The sequence below is a fragment of the Mobula birostris genome, chromosome 11, assembly GCF_030028105.1.
Source record: "Mobula birostris isolate sMobBir1 chromosome 11, sMobBir1.hap1, whole genome shotgun sequence".
NCBI lineage: Eukaryota > Metazoa > Chordata > Chondrichthyes > Myliobatiformes > Myliobatidae > Mobula > Mobula birostris.
The window spans coordinates 114,101,878-114,123,391 of record NC_092380.1 but is presented as its reverse complement, the minus strand read 5'-3'; the positions used below and the strand labels follow the sequence as shown (position 1 = coordinate 114,123,391).

The following is a 21,514-nucleotide window of genomic DNA, read 5'->3' as shown; positions in this document are numbered from 1 at the left end:
TTGTTTAGTTTTTTTTAAATATTTACTTATTGTAATTGGTAGTTTTTATGATTTATTGCAATGCTTTGCTGCCACAAAACAACACACTTCATGGCAAATGCCAGAGATATGAAACGTGCTCCCCGCCCCCCACTCACCGGACACGGCAGCCTTCACTGGACAGAGCAAGTGTTCACCGCGCAGTGGGGGTGGGGGCGGTACGGGGGGGGGGTGAGTGGTACGAGGAGGTGGGGGCTATACGGTGGGGGTGGGAGTGTTACAGTGGGGGTGGGGGGGTTACGGGAGGGTGGGGGTGGTACAGGGAGGTGGGGGGGGTTACAGGGGGGTGGGGCAGTATGGGGGGTGGGGTGGTACGGGGAGGTGGGGGGGTTACAGGGGGGTGGGATGGTACGGGGAGCTGGGAGGGGTTACATATGGGGGGTTGCGTCTTTACCATTGATCACCAAATTCCACGTGAGCATCAAACAGAGCGACGACGGGTGCCGTGGCAGCCTTCCAGCCGCTGATGCGCGAGCGGATGAGACCCTCCTGCCGGCCATGCCGGATCACCTTTATAAATCCCGGACGGCGACCATTCACCCTCTCCACGTACGCCTCTAGGTCTCTCCGTAGTTCTTCTGCCGGACGGGAGACAGGGCCGGCGTTAGTAAGGTCACACGGGGGGCTGACAAGCTCTCACCCTGCAGACAACAGAAATGCTACACCTGCCCATTCCTCTCCTCTGCCCACCTGCATTCGAGGTCCCAAACAGTCCTTCAAGCTGAGGCAACACCTCACCTCAGAGCGAGGGACTGCTTTGTCAAGCACCTCCACTCCATTTGCAAAAAGTGGGACTACTTTAATTACCAAGCCTATTCCTGTTCCTACATGTCAGCCCATGAGTGACCTTTCGGCCACAATGAGGCTACCCTCAGGGTGGAGGAGCAGCATCTCAGACCCTGTTTAGGTAGCCTACAACCTGATGGCATGAACAACAACTTCCCTTTCTGCATTTCTTCCATCCCCCTTCCCTCTTCTTCAGTTCCTCACTCTCGCCCCTTACCTCTTCTCCTCACCTGCCTATCACCTCCCCCTGGGTCCCCTCCTCCTTCCCTTTCTCCCATGGTCCACTCTCCTCTCCTATCAGTCTCCTTTTTCCCCAGCCCTTTACCTTTCCCACCTATCACCTCCCAGCTTCTTACTTCCTCCCCTCCTCCCCCACCCACTCACCTGGCTTCACCTATCACCTCACACACACAAGAGAATAACAGCAGATGCTGGAAATCCAGAGCAACACACACGAAGTGCTGGAGGAGCTCAGCATCTATGGAAAGGAATACAGTCGATGTCCTGGCCCGAAATGTCCACTGTACTTTTTTCCATACATGCTGCCTGGCCTGCTGAGTTCCTCCAGCATTGTGTGTGTCTTGCTTCACCTATCACCTTCCAGCTTGTCCTCCTTCCCCACCTCCCACCTTCTTATACTGGCACCTCCCCCCTTACTTTCCAGTGCTAATGAAGGCTCTCGGCCTGAAACGTTGACTGTTTATTCCTTTGCTGACTTGCTGAGTTCCTCCAGCATTCTGCGTGTGGCCTCTTGTGTTTTATTTGTCACATGTTTATTTCTTTATTTGGAGATACAGCGCGGAACAGGCCCCACTGACCCTTCAAGCCACGTCGTCCAGCAACGCGCCCCCCCCCCCTCCAATCACAGGACAATTTACGTTGACCAGCTAACCTACCAACTGGTACACCCTTGGAGTGTGGGGAGAAAGGGAAGCACCCGGAGGAAACCCATGATATAGAAATGCCGGAATTGAAAGCTGAACCCTAGTGCTAAGTGCTACACCACCATGGATGTACATCAAAGCATCCTTTGAAATGCTCGACAAAACAGTGCCCCATCTACGTTTTTATCTACAAATGAAAATGGGAGTTTTTCATTGTATCCCTGTACATTTGGAGTAACAGCGTAGAGTATTTTATAAATGGGAGGCAAATCCAGAAATCAGAGGTTCAAAGGGACTTGGAAGTCCTCGTGCAGGGTTCCCTACAGGTTAACTTGCAGGTTAAGTCAACAGCAAGGAAGGCAAATGCAGTACTTGTATTCATTTTGAGAGGATTAGAATAGAAAAGCAAGGATGGAATGCTGAGGCTTTATAAGGCACTGGTTAGACTGCACTTGGAGTATGGGAGCACCTTCAGGCCCCTTTCGAAGAAAGGATGTCTCTGGGATGGTTTAAACTAATTTGGCAGGGGATGGGAACCAGAGTGATAACGCTGAGGATGAAGTGCTTGGTTTACTTATTCTAAATGGGGAGAAAATCCAAAAATCTGAGATGCAAAGGGACTTGGGAGTCCTTGTGCAGAACGCCCTAAAGGTTAACTTGCAGGTTGAGTCGGTGGTGAGGAAGACAAATGTAATGTTAGCATTCATTTCAAGAGGTCTAGAATACAAGAGCAGGGATGTGATGCTGAGGCTTTATAAGGCACTGGTGAGACCTCACCTTGAGTATTGTGAACAGTTTTGGCTCCTCATCTAAGAAAAGATGTGCTGGCAATGGAGAGGGTTCAGAGGAGGCTCACAGGATGATTCCAGGAATGAAAGGGTTATCATGCGAGGAACGTTTGATGGCTCTGGGTCTGTACTCACTGGCATTTAGAAGGATGAGGGGGGATCTCATTGAAACCTTCTGAATGTTGAAAAGCCTAGACAGAGTAGATGCGGAAAGGATGTTTCTCATTGTGGGGGAGTCAGGACAGAGGACGTCCATTTAAAACAGATGCAGAGAAATTCCTTTAGCCAGATGGTGGTGAATTTTGTAATTTGTTACCACAGGCAGCTGTGGAGGCCAGGTCATTGTGTGTATTTAAGGCAGAGCTTGATATGTTCTTGATTGGACACAGCATCAAAGGTTTCAGGGGGAAGGGTGAGGAGTGGGGTTGAGGAGGAGAGGAAAGGATGAGCCATGATTAAATAGTGGAGCAGACTCGATGGGCCAAATGGCCTTATTCTGCTCCAGTGTCTTAGGGTCTTTAGAAACATAGGTAGTGCATAGTGAGACTGCAAGCAAGGAGAGGCTGACGATAGGGTGAGTTGCAATGTAAAACGTGGACAAGGTCAAAAAGGGTAGTTATAGGACTGAAGGAGTTATGTTTGCAACTTTGCAACTGGATCCTTGACTTCCTAGCCGAAAGACCACAATCTGTGTGGATTGGTGATAACATCTCCTCCTTGATGATCAACACTGGCTCACCTCAAGGGTGTTCCCTACTCTCTGTACACACATGACTGTGTAGCTAGGCACAGCTCAAATACCATCTATAAATTTACTGATGATACAACCATTGTTGGTAGAATCTCAGGTGGTGACGAGAGGGTGTACAGGAGTGAGATATGCCAACTAGTGGAGTGGTGTCACAGCAACAACCTGGCACTCAACGTCAGTAAGATGAAAGAGCTGATTGTGGACTTCAGGAAGGGTGAGATGAAGGAACACATACCAATCCTTTTAGAGGGATCAGAAGTGAAGAGAATGAGCAGTTTCAGGTTCCTGGGGGTCAATATCTCTGAGCATCTAACCTGGATGCATCATATTGATGCAGAGATTTGGTTTGTTAACTAAAACACTCTAAAACTTCAACAACTATACTGTAGAGAGCATTCTGACTGGCTGCATCACTATCTGGTTTGGGGGATAGGCTACTGCACAGGATTGTAGTAAGTTGCAGAAATGTGTAGAATCAGTCAGCACCAACTTGGGTACCAGCCGCCATAGTATCCAACACACTTCCAAGGAGCAGTACCTCAAACAGGCGGCATTCATCACTAAGGACCCCCACCACCCAGGACATGCCCTCTTCTGTAATTTCATTTTTTCTCTATTTTTATCTATCATGTATTTCATTGTACTGGTGTTGTAAATTTCACAACATATGGCGGTGATATTGAACCTGATTCTGATTCTGAAAGCGCACAGTATTCAGCACAGTTACTGACTGGCATGTGTAATTAGAACTGGGATCTTAACATCAAAGGATACACATTGTATCAAAAGGATAGGCATGAAGGCAGAGGGGGTGGCGTGGCTCTGTTGGTAAAACATGAAATCAAATCATTCGAAACAGACGATATGGGGTCGGAAGGTGTTGGATCATCATGGATAGAGCTAAGGAACTGTAAGGGTAAAAAGATCCTGATGGGAGTTGTATACAGACAGAGTTGTAAGGATGTGATCTACAAATTACACTGGGAGATAGAAAATGCATGCCAAAAGGCAATGTTACAATAGTCACAGGGAACTTCGATATGGAGGTAGATTGGGGAAATAGGTTGGGGCTGGATTCTAGGAGGAAGAATTTCTAGAATGCCTACGAGATGGCTTTTTGGAACAGCTCATGGTTGAGTCCACTAGGGGATCAGTTATTCTGGATTGGGTGTTGTGCAATGAAACAGAATTGATTAGAGAGAAAGTAAAGGGACCCTTAGGGGATGGTTGTTAAAATATGATTGAATTCACTCTGAAATTTGAGAGGGAGAAGCTGAAGTCAGATGTATTAATATTACAGTGGAGTATAGGGAATTACAGAGGCATGAGAGAGGAGTTGGCCAGAATTGATTGGGAAAGAACACTGGCAGGGATGACGGCAGAGCAGCAATGGCTGGAATTTCTGGAAGCAATTTAGAAGGTACAGGACAAATACATCCCAAAGAGGAAGACGTATTCTAAAGGCAAAATGACACAGCATGGCTAACAAGAGAAGTCAAAGTTAACATAAAAGCCAAAGAGAGGGCATATGATAGAGCAAAAATTACTAGGAAGTTAGAGGATTGGGAAGCTTTCAGAAACCACTTAAGGCAACTGAAGATATCATTAAGAAGGTAAAGATAGAATAGAAAAGTAAACTAGCCAAAAATATTAAAGAGGATACCAACAGTTTCTTCAGATATATAGTGTTAAAGGAAGGTGAGAGTGGATATCAAACTGCTGGAAAATGATGCTGGAGAGCTGGTAATAACGATAAAGAAATGGTGGATGAACTGAATAAGAATTTTGCATCAGTCTTCACTGTGGAAGACACTAGCTGTATGGTGGAAATTGTAGGTGTCAAGGATCATGAAGTGAGTGAAGATACCATAACTAGAGAGAAGGTTCTTGGGAAACTGAAAGGTCTGGAGGTAGCTAAGTCAACTGGATCAGATGGTGTACACCCCAGAGTTTTGAAAGAGGTGGCTGAAGAGATCATAGAGGCAGTAGTAATGATCTTTCAAGAATCACTAGATTCTGGAATAGTTCCAGAAGACTGGAAAATTGCAAATGTCACTCCACTCTTCAAGAAGGGAGAAAGGCAGAAGAAAGGAAACTATAGGCCAGTTATTCTGACCTCAGTGGTTGGGAAGATGTTGGAGTCAATTGTTAAGGATGAGGTTTCAGGGTACTTGGAGGCACATGATAAAATAGGCCGTAGTCAGCATGATTTCCTCAAGGAAAGATCTTGCCTGTCAAATCTGTTGGAATTCTTTGAAGAACTAACAAGCAGGATAGACAAAGCAGAATCAGTTGACGTACTTGGATATTCAGAAGGCTTTTGACAAGGTGCCACACGAGGCTGCTTAACAAGTTACAGCCCCATGGGATTACAGGGAAGATTCTACCATGAATAAAGCAGTAGCTGATTGGGAGGAGGTAAAGGAAATAAAGGGAGCCTTTTGTGGTTGGCTGCCGGTGACTAGTGGTGTTCCACAGGGATTGGTGTTGGGACCGATTCTTTTTATGTTATATGTCAATGATTTGGATGACAGAATTGATGGCTTCATGGCAAAGTTTACGGATGATATGAAGATAGGTGGAGGGGCAGGTAGTTTTGAGGAAGTAGAGAGGCTACAGAAGGACTTAGGCAGATTAGGAGAAAGGGCAAAGAAGAGACAGATAGAATACAGTGTCAGGAAGTGTATGGTCATGCACTTTGGTAGAAGATATAAAAGGATAGCCTATTTTCTAAATGGAGAGAAAATTCAAAAATCTGAGGTGCAAAGGGTCTTGAGAGATCTTGTGCAGGATTCCCTAAAGGTTAATTTCCAGATGGAGTCTGTGGTGAGGAAGGCAAATGTGATGTTATCATTCATTTCAAGAGGACGAGAATATAAGAGCAAGGATGTAATGCTGAGACTTTATAAAGCACTGGTGAGGCCTCACTTGGAGTATTGTGGGTAGCTTTGGGCCTGTTATGTAAGACATGATATGCTGACATTGGAGCGAGTTCAAAAGAGGTTCACAAAAATGATTCATAAAAGTTGCTGGTGAACGCAGCAGGCCAGGCAGCAACTATTGGAAGAGGTACAGTCGACGTTTCGGGCCGAGACCCTTCGTCAGGACTAACTGAAGGAAGAGTGAGTAAGAGATTTGAAAGTGGGAGGGGGAGGGGGAGATCCGAAATGATAGGAGAAGACAGGAGGGGGAGGGATGGAGCCAAGAGCTGGACAGGTGACTGGCAAAGGGGATATGAGAGGACCATGGGACAGGAGGCCCAGGGAGAAAGAAAAGGGGGAGGGGGGGAAGAAAAGGGATCCTCTCATATCCCTTTTGCCAATCACCTGTCCAGCTGTTGGCTCCATCCCTCCCCCTCCTGTCTTCTCCTATCATTTTGGATCTCCCCCTCCCCCTCCCACTTTCAAATCTCTCACTAGCTCTTCTTTCAGTCAGTCCTGACGAAGGGTCTCGGCCCGAAACATCGACTGTACCTCTTCCCAGGGATGCTGCCTGGCCTGCTGCGTTCACCAGCAACTTCTATGTTTGTTGCTTGAAATTCCAGCATCTGCAGGTTTCCTCATGTTTGTGTCACAAAAATGATTCCAAGATCGAATGGCTTGTCATATGAAGAGTGTTTGATGGCTCTGGGCCTGAATTCACTAGAATTCAGAAGAATGAGGGGTGACATCACTGAAACCTATGAAATGTTGAATAGTCTTGATAGAGTGGATGTGGGGAAGATGTTTCCCATGGTGGGAGAGTCTAAAACCAGAGGACACAGCCTCAGAGTAGAGGAACTTTCTTTTAGAATGGAGATGAGGAGGAATTACTTTGGCCAGTGGGTGGTGAATCTGTGGAATTTGATGCCACAGGTGGCCATGGAGATCAAGTCATTGGGTACATTTAAGACAGAGGTTGATAGATTCTTGATTAGTCAGGGTGTGAAGGGATACAGGGAGAAGCCAGCGGGAGACTGGGTCTGAGAGGGAAAATGGATCGGCCATGATGAAATGGCAGAGCAGACTGTGTGGGCCAAATGCATAATTCTGCCCCTTTGTCTTATGGTGTTGACATTGGAGAGGGTCCAGAGGAGCTTCACGAGAATGATTTTAGGAATGATAGGGTTAATATATGAGAAGCATTTGATGGCTCTGGGCCTGTTCTTGCTGGAGTTTAGAAGAATGAGGTTGAAACCAATGGAATACTGAAAGGCTGAGATAATGTTGACAGGGAGAGATGTTTCAACAGTGGGTGAGTTTAGGACCAGAGGGCACAGCCTCAGAATAGAGGGATGTCCATTTAGAACAGAGATGAGGAAGAATTTCTTTAGCCAGAAGGTGGTGAATTTCTGGACTTCATTGTCACAGGTGGCTCTGGAGGCCAGGTTGTTGGTTGTATTTAAAGTGGAGGTTGATAGGTTCTTGGTTACTCAGGGCATCAAAAGTTACAGGAAGAAGGCAGGAGAATGGGGTTGAGAGGGATAATAAATCAGCCATGATGGAATGGTGGAGCAGACTCGATAGACTGAATGGCCAGATTCTGCTCCTGTGTCTTATGGTAGCAAATCAACAGCAAATGTCAAGAGCCCCCAGCACAAGCCAATGTCCCCACCATTGTCGCTGTTGTCATCGATCAGCACGATCTCCTTGAGCAGGTGGGCTGGCGTTTTACACATCACCGAGTGCATGGACCGGAGGATGACTGAGGAGGCTTCGTTCACAAAGATGAAGACCACGCTGATCTGGGGGAGGTTGTTCGGGTAGGTGAGGTTCCTGCACCTGGACAGGTACAACCAGAGAAAGCAATGAGACTTCACAGCTTCTCCTGGAGAGATGCAATCGTGTAGACCTTTCCCAGCCCTCACCAGCCCTCCACCTCCCCAGTCACACCCAGTGGGAACACGTTCCCAGATCCTGACTTCAGGATCAAGGATCATCTTTATTCACCATACACATCTACATGTTTTGTGGATTTTGGTTAATTGGGACAACTCTTAAAGAACAAAAACTAATTGAGAAAATAGCTAGTATTCTCTTCATTTATTTGGGACGCGATGCCACTTAATTGGGGCAGAAGACTGTTCCCGAACAGTTTCTAACTGGACTCAGGTACAGGGACCTGCATTCCCATTAGACGCTATAATTGCTTCATGCAAACAGTTACATTTGTTTGTGTTCACAAAGCACTGAATTTTGTCACTGATCGTTGGCAAGAAATAAGCAGTAAGGCAATTGACGACTATTTCACTCACCGCGGTTTCAAGCACAAGTTTGGAAATGCCAGAAACAGCCTGGAGTGAAAATGAAACAAGTTCACTACTCCAACGAGTTAGGACCTACGAAGAATTTGAAGGTATCAACAATCATCTTGAATGTTGCAATGAAAATGAAGATTTGGAGGATGTAATTGTCCAAAAGTTATGTGAAGGCAGTCCATTATCTACACTAGGAATCTGCACTGGTTTTGTTTACTTACAGTCAATCAAAAGAACATGGCAGGATTCCTCCATCGATAACTATTAGGAACTAATACACAGTTTTAGAGCACTGTAGTAAGTTTGGTACAGACCCTCCCACTCTCTGTACTCTGACACAGTGCTGTGGTCACCACGTACCCATCAGGCCTGAAGTCGGGGATGGGCCTGTCCAGTGGGAGCTGGTCGCTGAGGTAACTGTTGTAGCCATAGTACTGGAATTTCCTCCAGGCGACAAGCCGTGTCTTGGGCGGGAGGTTGTCTCCCCACTGGGCGAAGAGTGGAGAGTTGTCGATAGACTCGGCATCTGTGTTCTCCTCCTGCTCCTCCGGAGATTCTGGCACATAAACAGAGGAAACACATCAACAATCACCACAAAGCACTACAGCACAGAAACATGCCATTCTGATCTAGTTCATGCTGGCCTGGTCTTTGGCTATGCCCGTTGACCCGAACATGGACCGTTGCCCTCGATGGTGGCAAGTTTGGAGTTTGGAGATCGAGCGACCCAGCTCTTTGCTGACTCTGAAAAGGTTCCGGGAAGCAGCGAGCAGAAACCTCAAGGCAAAGAAACTACGAGATGAGGCGCAAGCCAATGTCCAACTCCACTGCGCTGATTAGAGCTTCCATTACTTGTCAATTAAAGCGACAAGGAAGATTGAAACATGGAGGGGAATGCAGAGGGCAAGTGTGGGGAGCCTTCTGATTGCTGGTGGGATCATTCCACTGCCAGAGAGCAAGCTGATGTGGCCTGTCGCCGTGGCCAAATTCTCTCTCTTTCTATAACGCTGGTGAACGCGACCGAGGTTTCAGCACATGGATTTTCGACCATGGACTTATTTTTCCAGTCTTGTGGTTTTTTATATTCTGTGTTTTCGCTATTCTTTTCATTTTGTTGTGCAGGAGAGGGGGTTTTGGGGATTGATGTTCATGCTGTGTTTTGTGTGGGGGAAGGGTTTGAGGGGGTCGATGCTCATGTTGTATTTTGTGTGGAGGAGGGCTGGGGGGGTTAATGTTCTTGTTGAGTTTTTGTTAATTTTGTTGTGCAGGAGAGGGGGTTTTGGGGATTGATGTTCATGTTGTGTTTTGTGTGGGGGAGGAGTTTGGGGGGGGTTAATGTTCTTGTTGAGTTCTTGTTAGTTTTTTGTGCGAGGAGTAGGAGGGGGGTGATGATCATGTTACTGGCTTTGCTGTCTCTCTCTGAACTGACTTCCACGCTTTTCCTTTGTTCTTTGGCTATCTGGAGAAGAGCAGTCTCAGAGTTGTGTACTGATAATAAATGAACCTTTCAACCTTTTGAAGGAGGCATACAGGAGTGAGACTGACCAGCTAGCTGAATGGTGCTGCAACAACAAACTTGCTCCCAGCATCGGTAAGATCAAGGAACTGACTGCACAGTTCAGGAAGGAGCAGTCAAGGGAACACAAACCAGTGCTCATCGAGAGACCAGCAGTGGAAAGGGTGGGCAGTTTCGAGTTCCTGGGTGTCAACACCCCTGAAGATCTGTCCTGGGCCCAACACACTGATGCAGTTACAAAGAATGGCATGACAGTGGTCGTACTGCACTTGGAGTTTGAGGAGATTTGGTATGTCATCAGTGACATTCGCAAATTTCTACAGATGGAACATGGAGAGAATGCATCACCGTCTGGTAGGGAGGGGCTACGGCACAGGATCAGAAAAAGCTGCAGAAAAGGCAGCACTCATCATTAAGGATCCTCATCACCCAGGACACGCCCCCTTCTCTTTGCTACCATCAAGGAGCATGAAAACACACACACAACATTTCAGGAGCAGCTTCTTCCCTACCGCCATCAGATTTCCGAATAGACAATGAACCCGTGAACACTACCTCACTATTGTTTTGCCCAGTCTTCCACTAGCGACTTAATTAATTATATATATTTCTTGTACTTCATAGTTTTTATTACTATGTATTGCAATGTACTGCGGTCACAAAACAACAAATTTCACAGCATATTAGATTAGATTAGACTATGAGGACACGCAGTCCTCTTTTATTGTCATTTAGTAATGCATGCATTAAGAAATGATACAATATTCCTCCGGTGTGATATCACAGAAACACAGGACAGACCAAGACTGAAAAACTAACAAAAACCACATAATTGTAACATACAGTTACAACAGTGCAACAATACCAAAACTTGATGAAGAACAGGCCATGGCACAGTAAAAGAGTTCAAAGTCTCTCGAAAGTTCCACATCTCACGCAGACGGGAGAAGGAAGAAAACTCTCCCTGCCATGCCCGACCACAGTCCAACTCTGAGTCGTCCGAAAACTTCGAGCCTCAGACCAGCCGTCGGACACCGAGTACCGAGCACCATCTCTGCCAAACACTTTGACCCCAGCCCCTGCTGCCAGCGGCAGGCAAAGCTGTGGATTTTGGGGCCTTCCCTCCGGAGATTCTCAATCGCACAGTAGCAGCGGCAGCAAACTGGGCATTTCAGAAGTTTCTCCAGATGTTCCTCTGTGCTTCTCACGTCTGTCTCCATCAAATCAGAATTGTGCATGGCATCCTACTTACAAATACGATATCATTTCACCGGAGAGCTGCGCGCGCTGCGTCGTGCCACCATCTTCTCCTCCTGCCTCAATATGCCACTGATTTTAAACCTGGTTCTGATTCAGATACCTATGTAAACTTCTCTTCAACGTTGAAATCAAACCTGCATCCACCACTCTCATTCCATGCTCTCACTACCCTCTGAATGAAGAAGTTCTTGCTCAGATTCCCCTTAAATATTTCTCCTTTCACCTTTACCCCATGACCTCTGGTTCCAGTCTCTCCCACCCTGACAGAGAAATGGATACATGGATTTGTGGAGAGAATTTCATGACTCAGTCCTCAACATCTTTGAACAACCATTGGTCGTTCCCAGTGAGCGAAGCAACCAGTGAGTCCAGATTCTGTATGAAACCACCTGGTTTCCTTGGCTGTGTAAGTCTGGGGAAGACTCACTCCGGTCCCGTCAAACCCGTGAGATCGAGACGGCTCTCTCACCCCAAACCAAGGTTTGTGTGGGTGCCGTGTAAGTTGCTGTCTTGTTACAACTCAGTGCCCAGAAATAACAGACAGCACACTGCATATGACTAAAGGAATTATATTTATGAATCTTATGTAGCCCCCCCGGTAAGCCTCAGGCTCGCTCAACTCACTTTCGTCTAGGGGGAGCAGCCTTCAGCCCTGCCAAACGGGGTAATCAAGTTTGTGTGGATGTTGTGTGATGTACCCCACCACGCCAAATAACAGACAATACACCATGTGCCATTAACTGATTGCTGGAACTATGTAATTAATAGAGATAAAATATAAAAGGAAAGTAAAAGGCACCAAACTTGTCAGAGTTCAACCACTTCGTGCACAACAGTTGGAGATCAATTAACGGAGTCTTCTTTCCACCATTCGATCCCCTCCGACCCCCTCGACCCGCCGCCTGGGAGCAACCACGGTGGTCGACCAGATGCTCCACACGAGTCTGTCTTCGTCTCCTCTCCTTGCCGAAGACCCTGGGCCTCGGACTCCCACTGTCTTCCTCCTCCTTCCTTTCCAATCCTGATAAGGGCCTCGGCCCAAAATGTCGACTGTTTACTGTTTTCCATCAATGCTGCCTGGCCTGCTGAGTTCCTACAGCTTTTTTTGTGTGCGTTGCTCTGGATTTCCAGCATCTGCAGAATTTCGTGTCTGATTGTGGGTTGTTATTGCATTAACGTCTTATTTTTGTACAGTCTTTTTCTCTCTTCACGATCTTGTACAATCTGGTTGTATCATGACCTGGTAAGCCTACAGAAAGTACTGGGTACAGCCCAGTGCATCACCGTTTCGACATCTCGCAGTAGCACTGTCGCAGGCGAGCAGGGACCCCACCACCCAGGCCATGCCCTCTTCTCGCTGTTGCCACCAGGAAGGTCCAGGAGCCTCAGGTTCTGGAACAGTTATTTTACCCCTCAACTTCACTCACCCCGTCAATGAATGTTCCCACGACATATGGACTCACTTTCAACGACTCTTCATCTCATATATACTTCCTCCCTCCATTCAATTCAGTTCAATTCTTTTCAAATCTTTTTATTAATTCTTCCAAGATTATAAACAAAATAACAATGTTGATACAAAGAGAATGGAATAATCTTATTGTTAATAAACATATACAGAAAACATTTCAGATAAGACAGGTATAGTAGACTTCCAAACTCACGATGTAATTAATCACAGAAAAAAATAAATAAAAAGAAAAAAATACAAAGAAAACCCCCCAAAAAAACAGAAAAAAAGAATTAAATACTGAACCCAAAAAGCAAATGGAACAGAACAAGGCTAGACCAGTATCTTAAATCGAACAGATTCAATAATGTCGTCAACTCTGCTCCTCTATTCATATATTTCAAGTTAACACAAGGGATTTGGAAAGGTCAAATTACGTCATCTGAAAGTGTTGACTAAATGGTTTCCAAGTCTTTTCAAATTTAACCGAAGGATCAAAAATATCACTTCCAATTTTTTCTAAATTTAAACATAATAAAGTTTGGGAAAACCATTGGAATGTAGTAGGAGGATTAGTCTCCTTCCAGTTCAATGAAATAGAGCTTCTGGCCATTAAAGTAACAAATGCAATCATCAATTCAAGTTTAATTGTCATTCAGCCATGGCATGGATACTCATGTCCCAAACGAGACAACATTATTCCAGGGCCAAGATACAAAACACAGTACCAACAGTCACGTACAGTGCAAAGCACACACAGCCTGTATAAGATAGAAAGATACAGTCATTAAATAAAAGAGACCAATCTCAAGCTACTCAATGCCGCCAAAATCTGCCAACGACCATACAAGAGCTTGTCTTCTGCCGAGCAAACACTGGGGAGGGGCAGCACCCACTGCAGCTTCAACTCTTTGCCACGCTGCCCCCGGTGCCTCTCCCTGGCAGCTGCAAACAGGCAACACCATGGCCTGAGGCCCAGTCTTCACACGTACAAGACAGCAAGCACGTACAGGACATCAGTAAAATGCACCACACAATATATATGTGTGTATCATTCAGACTCTGTCTGTTGTTCTGCCAAGTGAACGCGGGGGGGGGGGGGGAGACACTGCATGAACTCCAGCCCGAATGCTGTGCCACGCTGCCGCAGTGGAACACACTGGCTCCGATGTCTTCTCTCTTGGCAGCTGAAAATGGGCAACACCACGGCTTGAGGCCCCAAGTCCAACTGAGTCCCGCCAAAATCTGCAGTCAACCACAATGCAGCTTGACTTCCGCCGAGCAAATGTTCGCGGTGGGGGGGGTGGGGGCAGCACCGACTCCGGCACGGACGCGACACCGAGCACCGTGTCCAAGGTCCAAGGTGGGGTGGAACGGACGTTACACCGACCACCATGTCCAAGGTGGGGTGGAACGGACGCTACACCGACCACCATGTCCAAGGTGGGGTGGAACGGACGCGACACCGAGCACCGTGTCCAAGGTCCAAGGTGGGGTGGAACGGTAGCAAGGCAGCAGTTTGTGCAACATTTTACCTCACAACCTGTACGAGTGGGGTTCAATTCCCAACGCTGTCTGTATGTTTACCCAGTGATTGCACAAATTAATATGCCGCTTTCAGCCCACATTCCAAAGATGTGCAGCTTAGGGGAAGTGAGTTGTGAGTGTGCTATGTTGGTGCCAGGAGCTGCCTTGAGCACAATCCTCGCTGATTTGATTTGAGGCAAAGGACATATTTCACTGTGTGTGTGGCAAATACAAGGGAATCTAATCTTCTTTGTACCTGTGCTTGTGATGATAATTGCAACTTGTTAAGCAGAGGATCTGTCACTGATACGAATGCTGCACTGGCTTCGTTCGAGGAGCCTTTGTCCCACGTCCACTCCAGCACTGGTTTGCTATGGCCTTTCTCTGTGGGATTCTCAGGGGCCAAAAATGCGATGCAGGGGCTTAATAAGGCATTGGCCAGACTGCACTTGGAGTATTGTGAGTGGTTTTGGGCCTTAGATGTGCTGGCATTGGAGAAGGTCCAGAGGAGGTTCATGAGAATCATCTTGTCAATGTAAGGGTTAATGTATAAGGAATGTTTGATGGCTCTGGCCCTGTACTCACTGGAGTTTAGATGAATAGGATGGGGGGATGTTACTGAAACATATTAAATACTGAAGGCATAGATGGAGTGGATGTGAAGAGGATGTTTCCTATAGTGAGGGGAGTCTAGGACCAGAGGACACAAGTTTAGAATAGAACGACATCCGTTTGGAATACAGACACTGCCTCCTGCCAGTGATGCAACACGCATGCATCTCAACAACGCTGTGGCCCTCAGCAGTGACCATTCGACTGTTCCTAACACCACAAGACATAGGAGCAGAATTAGGCCATTTACCCATTGAGTCTGCTCCACCGTTCAATCATGGCTGATCCTTTTTTTTCCTCCATCTCAGCCCCATTCCCCATCATTCCCCCCACAACCTTTGATGCCATGGCCAATAAGAACCGACCAAGCTCTGCCCTAAATACAGCCAGTGACCTGAACTGACCATGAACACTGTTCAGAATCAGAACCAGGTTTAATATCACCCACATGCACACGTTGTGAAATTCGTTGTTTCGTGGCAGCAGCACATTGCAATACATAAAATTAAAAACTATCAATTATAATGGGAGGTACATATAAAAATGAATTATAGTACAAAAAAAGATGGAAAAAGTTCTGAGGTATTGTTCATGCGTTCATTGTCTGTTCAGAAATCTGGTGATGGAGGGGAAGAAGCTGTCGCTGAATCAGTAAGTGTGTGTCTTCAGGCTCCTGTACCTCCTCCCTGGTGGTAGCAATGAGAAGAGGGCCTGTCCTGGGTGATGGGGGTCCTTAATGATGGACACTGCCTTCTTGAGGCATTGCCCTTTGAAGTCTCCTCGACGCTGGGAGGCTGGTGCCCATGATGGAACTGGCTGAGTTTACAACTTTCTGTAGATTTCCCGATCCTGCGGAGTGCTCTCCCCCCAACACCAGATGGTGACGAGCCAGTTAGAGTGCTCTCCACAGTACATCTGCAGAAACTTGTGAGTGTGTTTGGTGACATTCCAAAGCTCCTCAGACTGCTCATGAAATATGGCCACTGTCAGGCCTCCTTTGTGACTGCCTCAAATTCCCAGCAATTTCTCCTTTTGGCACTGCTTAGTTTTCAATTTTTAAATAACTTTATATATTTGCACTGCACAGCTGCCACAAAACAACAAATTTCATGAAATATGTCATTGATAATGAACCTGATTCTGTGTTGTTTTTAACAAAATAAATCCTCTTATGGTTCTTAGCCAACACCTGGCACTGAGCCAGATGTATTTTTGGGTCAGTACAACTGGATCCGAGCCAGTATCCCAGCAGTTCTATCCCACCACCTAGCCATAGTAATACAACAAAGTAACAGGCCATTCAGCCCACTATGCTCATACTAGCCATTGTATTTATCAATCCAGTCCATAGCCTTCCCTGCCTTGATAATTTATACACCAGTACAGTGCAGGAACAGGCTGATCAGCCCACTAAATCCATGCCAACCCCTGTATTCTGCATGAATTCCATTTCCTTTGCCTGGATGGTCTTTACTGGTGATTCACGTACTTGCCCAGATGCTTCACGGATGTCATGTGAGATTCAGTTTCCATTACCCTCTCAGGATGTACGATTCTGACTCTAACCACCTTCTGAGAAAAAATACTCCTCCTTTGATCTTCTCATAACCTCTTCTTTAACGTAGCACCCATAATGGGGAGTGACAGCAGCGGGCAAGACTTGGGGCAGTCCTGGGCCAGTCTTTTCCCAGGTCTAGCCTACGTGTCCTTCCTCCATCAGCGGTGAGGTGTTTGGAGCTTCCTCTGGTGTTTCTGTAGCTTTGGATTTGATGCAATAAGGTTGCTAGCCCCATGACCAGCAGCCAGGCTTTGGCAGAGTTCAAAACCTCTTACCTTAAACCCTGCCCTCTCGCACTAGACAGATAAAAGATTCTTACTGTCCTGATGAAGGGTCTCGGCCCGAAACGTCGACTGTACCTCTTCCTAGAGATGCTGCCTGGCCTGCTGCGTTCACCAGCAACTTTTATGTGTGTTGCTACCCTCCTTACCTAACCCTTTTGTAACTTTGTATGCCTCTGTCAGGTCACCCTGCACCTTCCTCTGATCCTAGGTAAATAAGCTTAGCCGATCAAGTCTCTCCTTAGCACCAAAATGCTCAGATCCAGAGAGGTTTTGCAGCCTTTCCCGTGTAACCACATCCTCCTGTGAAGTACAAATGGTTGTAAATGCCGTCATCAATAACATCAAACTGAGCTCAGGGCACACGCATTCTTAAAACTCAAACTCCATTTACTTGTGCACAAAGAGAACAACATGGCCCCAGTCACCACACTGTCCGGAAGTCTGAACAGCAAAGTGCCGTTTTTATACAGAACTGACATCAGGTATGGATATTGATCATTATAAATTGTAAATGTTTGAATTCCTTACTCACAACATCAAATGCCATTCACAGAACTGATAAAGTCAATCGAACTTCAAGCAGACAGCCGATGATATTCTGAAGTTAGTAAAGACAATAGAACCTTAGCTGTTGGGTATGTTTCACCTCCCACTATCTCATCTGTCCCTGGCATCCCCTATTATGTAATGGACATTAAGTTTTTGGAAGACCGTTCTGGAAAAGTCTCCCTACAGAAGCCTCACTTGTTTGGCTTTGAGTGTACACGGTCTCATCCCTGGTAAGCAGAGGTGTCTCCAGCGGTTTCCGTTCAAAGGTCTTGCTTAACTACAACTGCCCTGGCTATCCTTGCTTACCATGACTTTCACACCGCCTAGAGAGTAGCCACCAGACTGAACAAGGTGCTTGGTAGAGTTGGCATTGTCTAGAGAGATTGGGATGTTATGTTGGAGATGTACAAGACACTGAAAGAGTGCAGAGATTTATGAAGACATTGCTGTGGTTCGAGGGACTGAGTTATGGAAAGAATTTGAGCAGAACGGGACTTTATCCCTTGGAATGTCGGAGATCTTGTTGAGGTGTGTAAAATCATGAGGGTATAGATAGGGTGAATGCACTCAGTCTTTTCCCCGGGGTTGGGGAAACAAGAACTGAGAGACCATAAATTAAAGGGAAGAGAGTAAAGACAATCAAAATCAGAGGGGCATTTTTTAACCCAGGGGAGGTAGGTATATGGAACAATCTGCCAGAGGAAGTCATCAAGGGAAAATTTAAAAGGCACTTGAACGGGTACATGGGTCGGACACGTACAAGGTTTAGAGCAGGGGTTCCCAACCTTCTTTATGCCATGGACCCCTACCACTAACTGAGGGGTCTGTGTTGGGAACCCCTAGTTTACAGGAATATGTGCCAAACACAGGCTAATGAGACCATCTTAGATGGGAGTATTGGTCAGCAGGGAACAGATGGGCCAAAGGGTCAGTTTGTTGTTGATGACTTTAAATCCTGCTCAACATCCACAAATGTTGGAGGAATTAGCAGGTCAGGCAGCATCTATGGAGAGGAATAACCAGTTGACATTTCTGGCCAAGATCTTTCATCAGGACTGGAAAGGAAGGGGGCAAAAACCAGAATGAGAAGGTGGGGAAGGGGACGGAGTACAAACTGGCTGGTGATAGGTGAGACCAGGGGAGGGGAAGGAGTACGAGCTGGCAGGTGACAGGTGAGACCAGGTGAGGGGGAAGGTGGGTGGGTGGGGGAGGGAAGGAATACAAGCTGGCAGGTGACAGGTGAGACCAGGTGAGGGGGAAGGTGGGTGGGTGGGAGAGGGAAGGAGTACAAGCTGGCAGGTGACAGGTGAGACCAGGTGAGGGGGAAGGTGGGTGGGTGGGTGGGGGAAGAAGTAGAAACTGACAGGTGATAGGTGAGACCAGGTGAGGAGGAAGGTGGGTGAGTGGGGGAGGGGAAGGAGTACAAGCTGGCAGGTGACAGGTGAGACCAGGTGAGGGGGAAGGTGGGGGAGGGGAAGGAGTACGAGCTGGCAGGTGACAGGTGAGACCAGGTGAGGGGGAAGGTGGGGGAGAGGAAGGAGAAAAGGCTGGCAGGTGAGAGGTGAGACCAGGTGAGAGGGAAGGTGGGTGGGTGGGGGAGGTGGTGGATGGAAAAGGTGTTCGGACACAACAGATTCTGCAGATGCTGGAAAACGGGGGTGAGCGCAGGTGTCATCAATGGTGGAGGAAGGGAAACCAGGTTCTTTAAAAATTCTCTGATGCCCTGGAAAGGAAAGCCTCATCCTGGGAACAGATGCAGCAGAGGTGAAGGAATTCAGAAAGGGGGATGGCATTTTCATAGGAGACGGGGGTGGGGGGGGGGGAAGGTACCATCAAGATCACCATGAGAATTCGTAGGTTTATAGAAGACAGCCGGAGAGAGATGGTCTCCAGAGATTGAGAAAGGAGAGAGACGGGTCAGAGACAGACCAAGTGAATTTAAGTGCAATGATTTAGGAACATCTTCTTCCCCTCCAGCACTGGTTTCCTGAAAGGCCCATGAACACCACCTTACTATGTCGCTCACCTTTTCGCAATTTTCTTTACACATTCTCAGAGTAAGTTAAAGTTTTTTTTATGTACATAATGCACTGAACAAATTTCATGCTGGATGTCGGTGGTAATGGCACAAGGTCCAATTCTGGAGTCACACGAAGGCTGAGACCAGGTTGGGACAGAGGGACCACCACAGACAAACGAGGCAATTCGACAGTAATCCAACAAACGCAAGGAGAACTTGCACTTTGTGCGATCAAATGTGAAGGGGCAGGACATGCAGGATGTTGAGATCCAGAGGAATCTGGGGATCCATGGCCACAGCCCGCTGAAAGCAGCTACACAGGTTGATGGGGTGGGAAAGAAAGCATAAGGTATGTTTGCCTTTATTAATCGAGGCACTGAGTTCAAAACTCAGGAAGTTATGATGCAGCTTTTTATAAAACTCTAGTTAGGCTGCTTCTGGAATATTGCGTACAGTTCTGTTCACCCCGTTATGGGACAGATGTCGAGGCTTTGGAGAGCGTGCAGAAGCAGTTTAGCAGGATGCTCCTGGATGTGAGGGCATGTGCTATCACGAGAGATTGAGCAAACTAACATTGTTTACTCTGGAGAGGCGGAGGCTGAGGGAAGATCTGATAGAGGTTTATACGACTGCGAGACTCAGATACAGCAGACAGACAGTATCTTTTCCCGGGGTTGAAATGTCATATTGAAGGACCGAGCAGACTCGACAGGACAGACAGCCGGTGTCTGCACCAATTTCTTATGTTCTAGTGTAACAGGGCGTCTCGGTGTGCATGTCAGGATTTGCGGGGGTGGCGGGGGGCCTGGGTGTGCCAGTATTTACATTGAGTCTCAGGGAGTGTGTCAGTATTTACAGGTTGTATCAAGGACTGTGTCAGTATTTACAGGCTGTCCCGGGGAGTGTGTCTGTGTTTACAGAGGGTTCCGGGGAGTGCGTCAGTATTTACAAGCTGTCTCGGGGAGTGCGTCAGTATTTACAGGGGGTCCCGGGGAGTGTGTCTGTATTTACAGGGGGTCCCGGGGAGTGTGTCTGTCTTTACAGGGGGTCCCGGGGAGTGTGTCAGTATTTACAGGGGGTCCTGGGGAGTGTGTCAGTATTTACAGGCTGTCCCGGGGAGTGTGTCTGTGTTTACAGGGGGTCCCGGGGAGTGTGTCAGTATTTACAGGGGGTCCCGGGCAGTGTGTCTGTGTTTACAGGGGGTCCCGGGGAGTGTGTCAGTATTTACAGGGGATCCCGTGGAGTGTGTCAGTATTTACAGGCTGTCCCGGGGAGTGTGACTGTTTTTACAGGGGGTCCCGGGGAGTGTGCCTGTATTTACAGGGGGTCCCGGGGAGGGTGTCTGTATTTACAGGGGGTCCCGGGGAGTGTGTCTGTATTTACAGGGGATCCTGGTGAGTGTGTCTGTATTTACAGGGGGTCCCGGGGAGTGGCTCTGTATTTACCACGGGTCCCGGGGAGTGTGTCAGTATTTACATGCTGTCCCGGGGAGTGTGTCTGTATTTACAGGGGGTCCCGGGGAGTGTGTCTGTATTTACAGGGGATTCCGGGGAGTGTGTCAGTATTTACAGGGGGATCCCGGGAAGTGTGTCAGTATTTACAGGGGGTCCCGGGAAGTGTGACTGTAGTAACAGAGGGATCCCAGGGAGTGTGTCTGTATTTACAGGGGTCCTAGGGAGTGTGTCAGTATTTACAGGGGGTCCTGGGGAGTGTGTCAGTATTTACAGGCTGTCCCGGGGAGTGTGTCAGTATTTACATGCTGTCCTGGGGAGTGTGTCTGTATTTACAAGGGGGCCCGGGGAGTGTGTCTGTATTTACAGGGGGTCCCAGGAAGTGTGTCTGTATTTACAGGGGGTCCCGGGGAGTGGGTCTGTATTTACAAGGGGTCCCGGGGAGTGTGTCAGTATTTACAGGGGGTCCCGGGGAGTGTGTCGTTGTTTACAGGGGGTCCCGGAGAGTGTGTCTGTATTTACAGGGGTCCCGGGGAGTGTATCAGTATTTACAGGGGATCCCGGGGAGTGTGTCAGTATTTACAGGCTGTCCCGGGAAGTGTGTCGGTGTTTACAGGGGGTCCTGGGGAGTGTGTCAGTATTTACAGGGGGATCCCGGGGAGTGTGTCAGTATTTTCAGGCTGTCCCGGGGTTGTGTGTCTGTATTTGCAGGGGGTCCTGGGGAGTGTGTCTGTATTTACAGGGGGTCGCGGGGAGTGTGTCTGTATTTACAGGGGATTCCGGGGAGTGTGTCAGTATTTACA

The 21,514-nt window shown here is 47.5% G+C and overlaps 1 protein-coding gene across 1 annotated transcript in view; it reads right to left on the bottom strand.

Annotated features, from left to right (window-relative positions):
- Nucleotides 1-429: 429 nt before the first annotated feature.
- LOC140204699 (polypeptide N-acetylgalactosaminyltransferase 18-like) overlaps nucleotides 430-21,514 on the bottom strand; it is a 39,058-nt gene continuing 17,973 nt past the window's right edge. The window contains exons 2-4 of the mRNA XM_072271387.1: nucleotides 8,845-9,040; nucleotides 7,842-8,008; nucleotides 430-617 (exon numbers count right to left, since the gene is read on the bottom strand). Coding sequence (XP_072127488.1) covers nucleotides 430-617; nucleotides 7,842-8,008; nucleotides 8,845-9,040 — 551 coding nt within the window. The remainder of the gene's footprint in view (nucleotides 618-7,841; nucleotides 8,009-8,844; nucleotides 9,041-21,514) is intronic.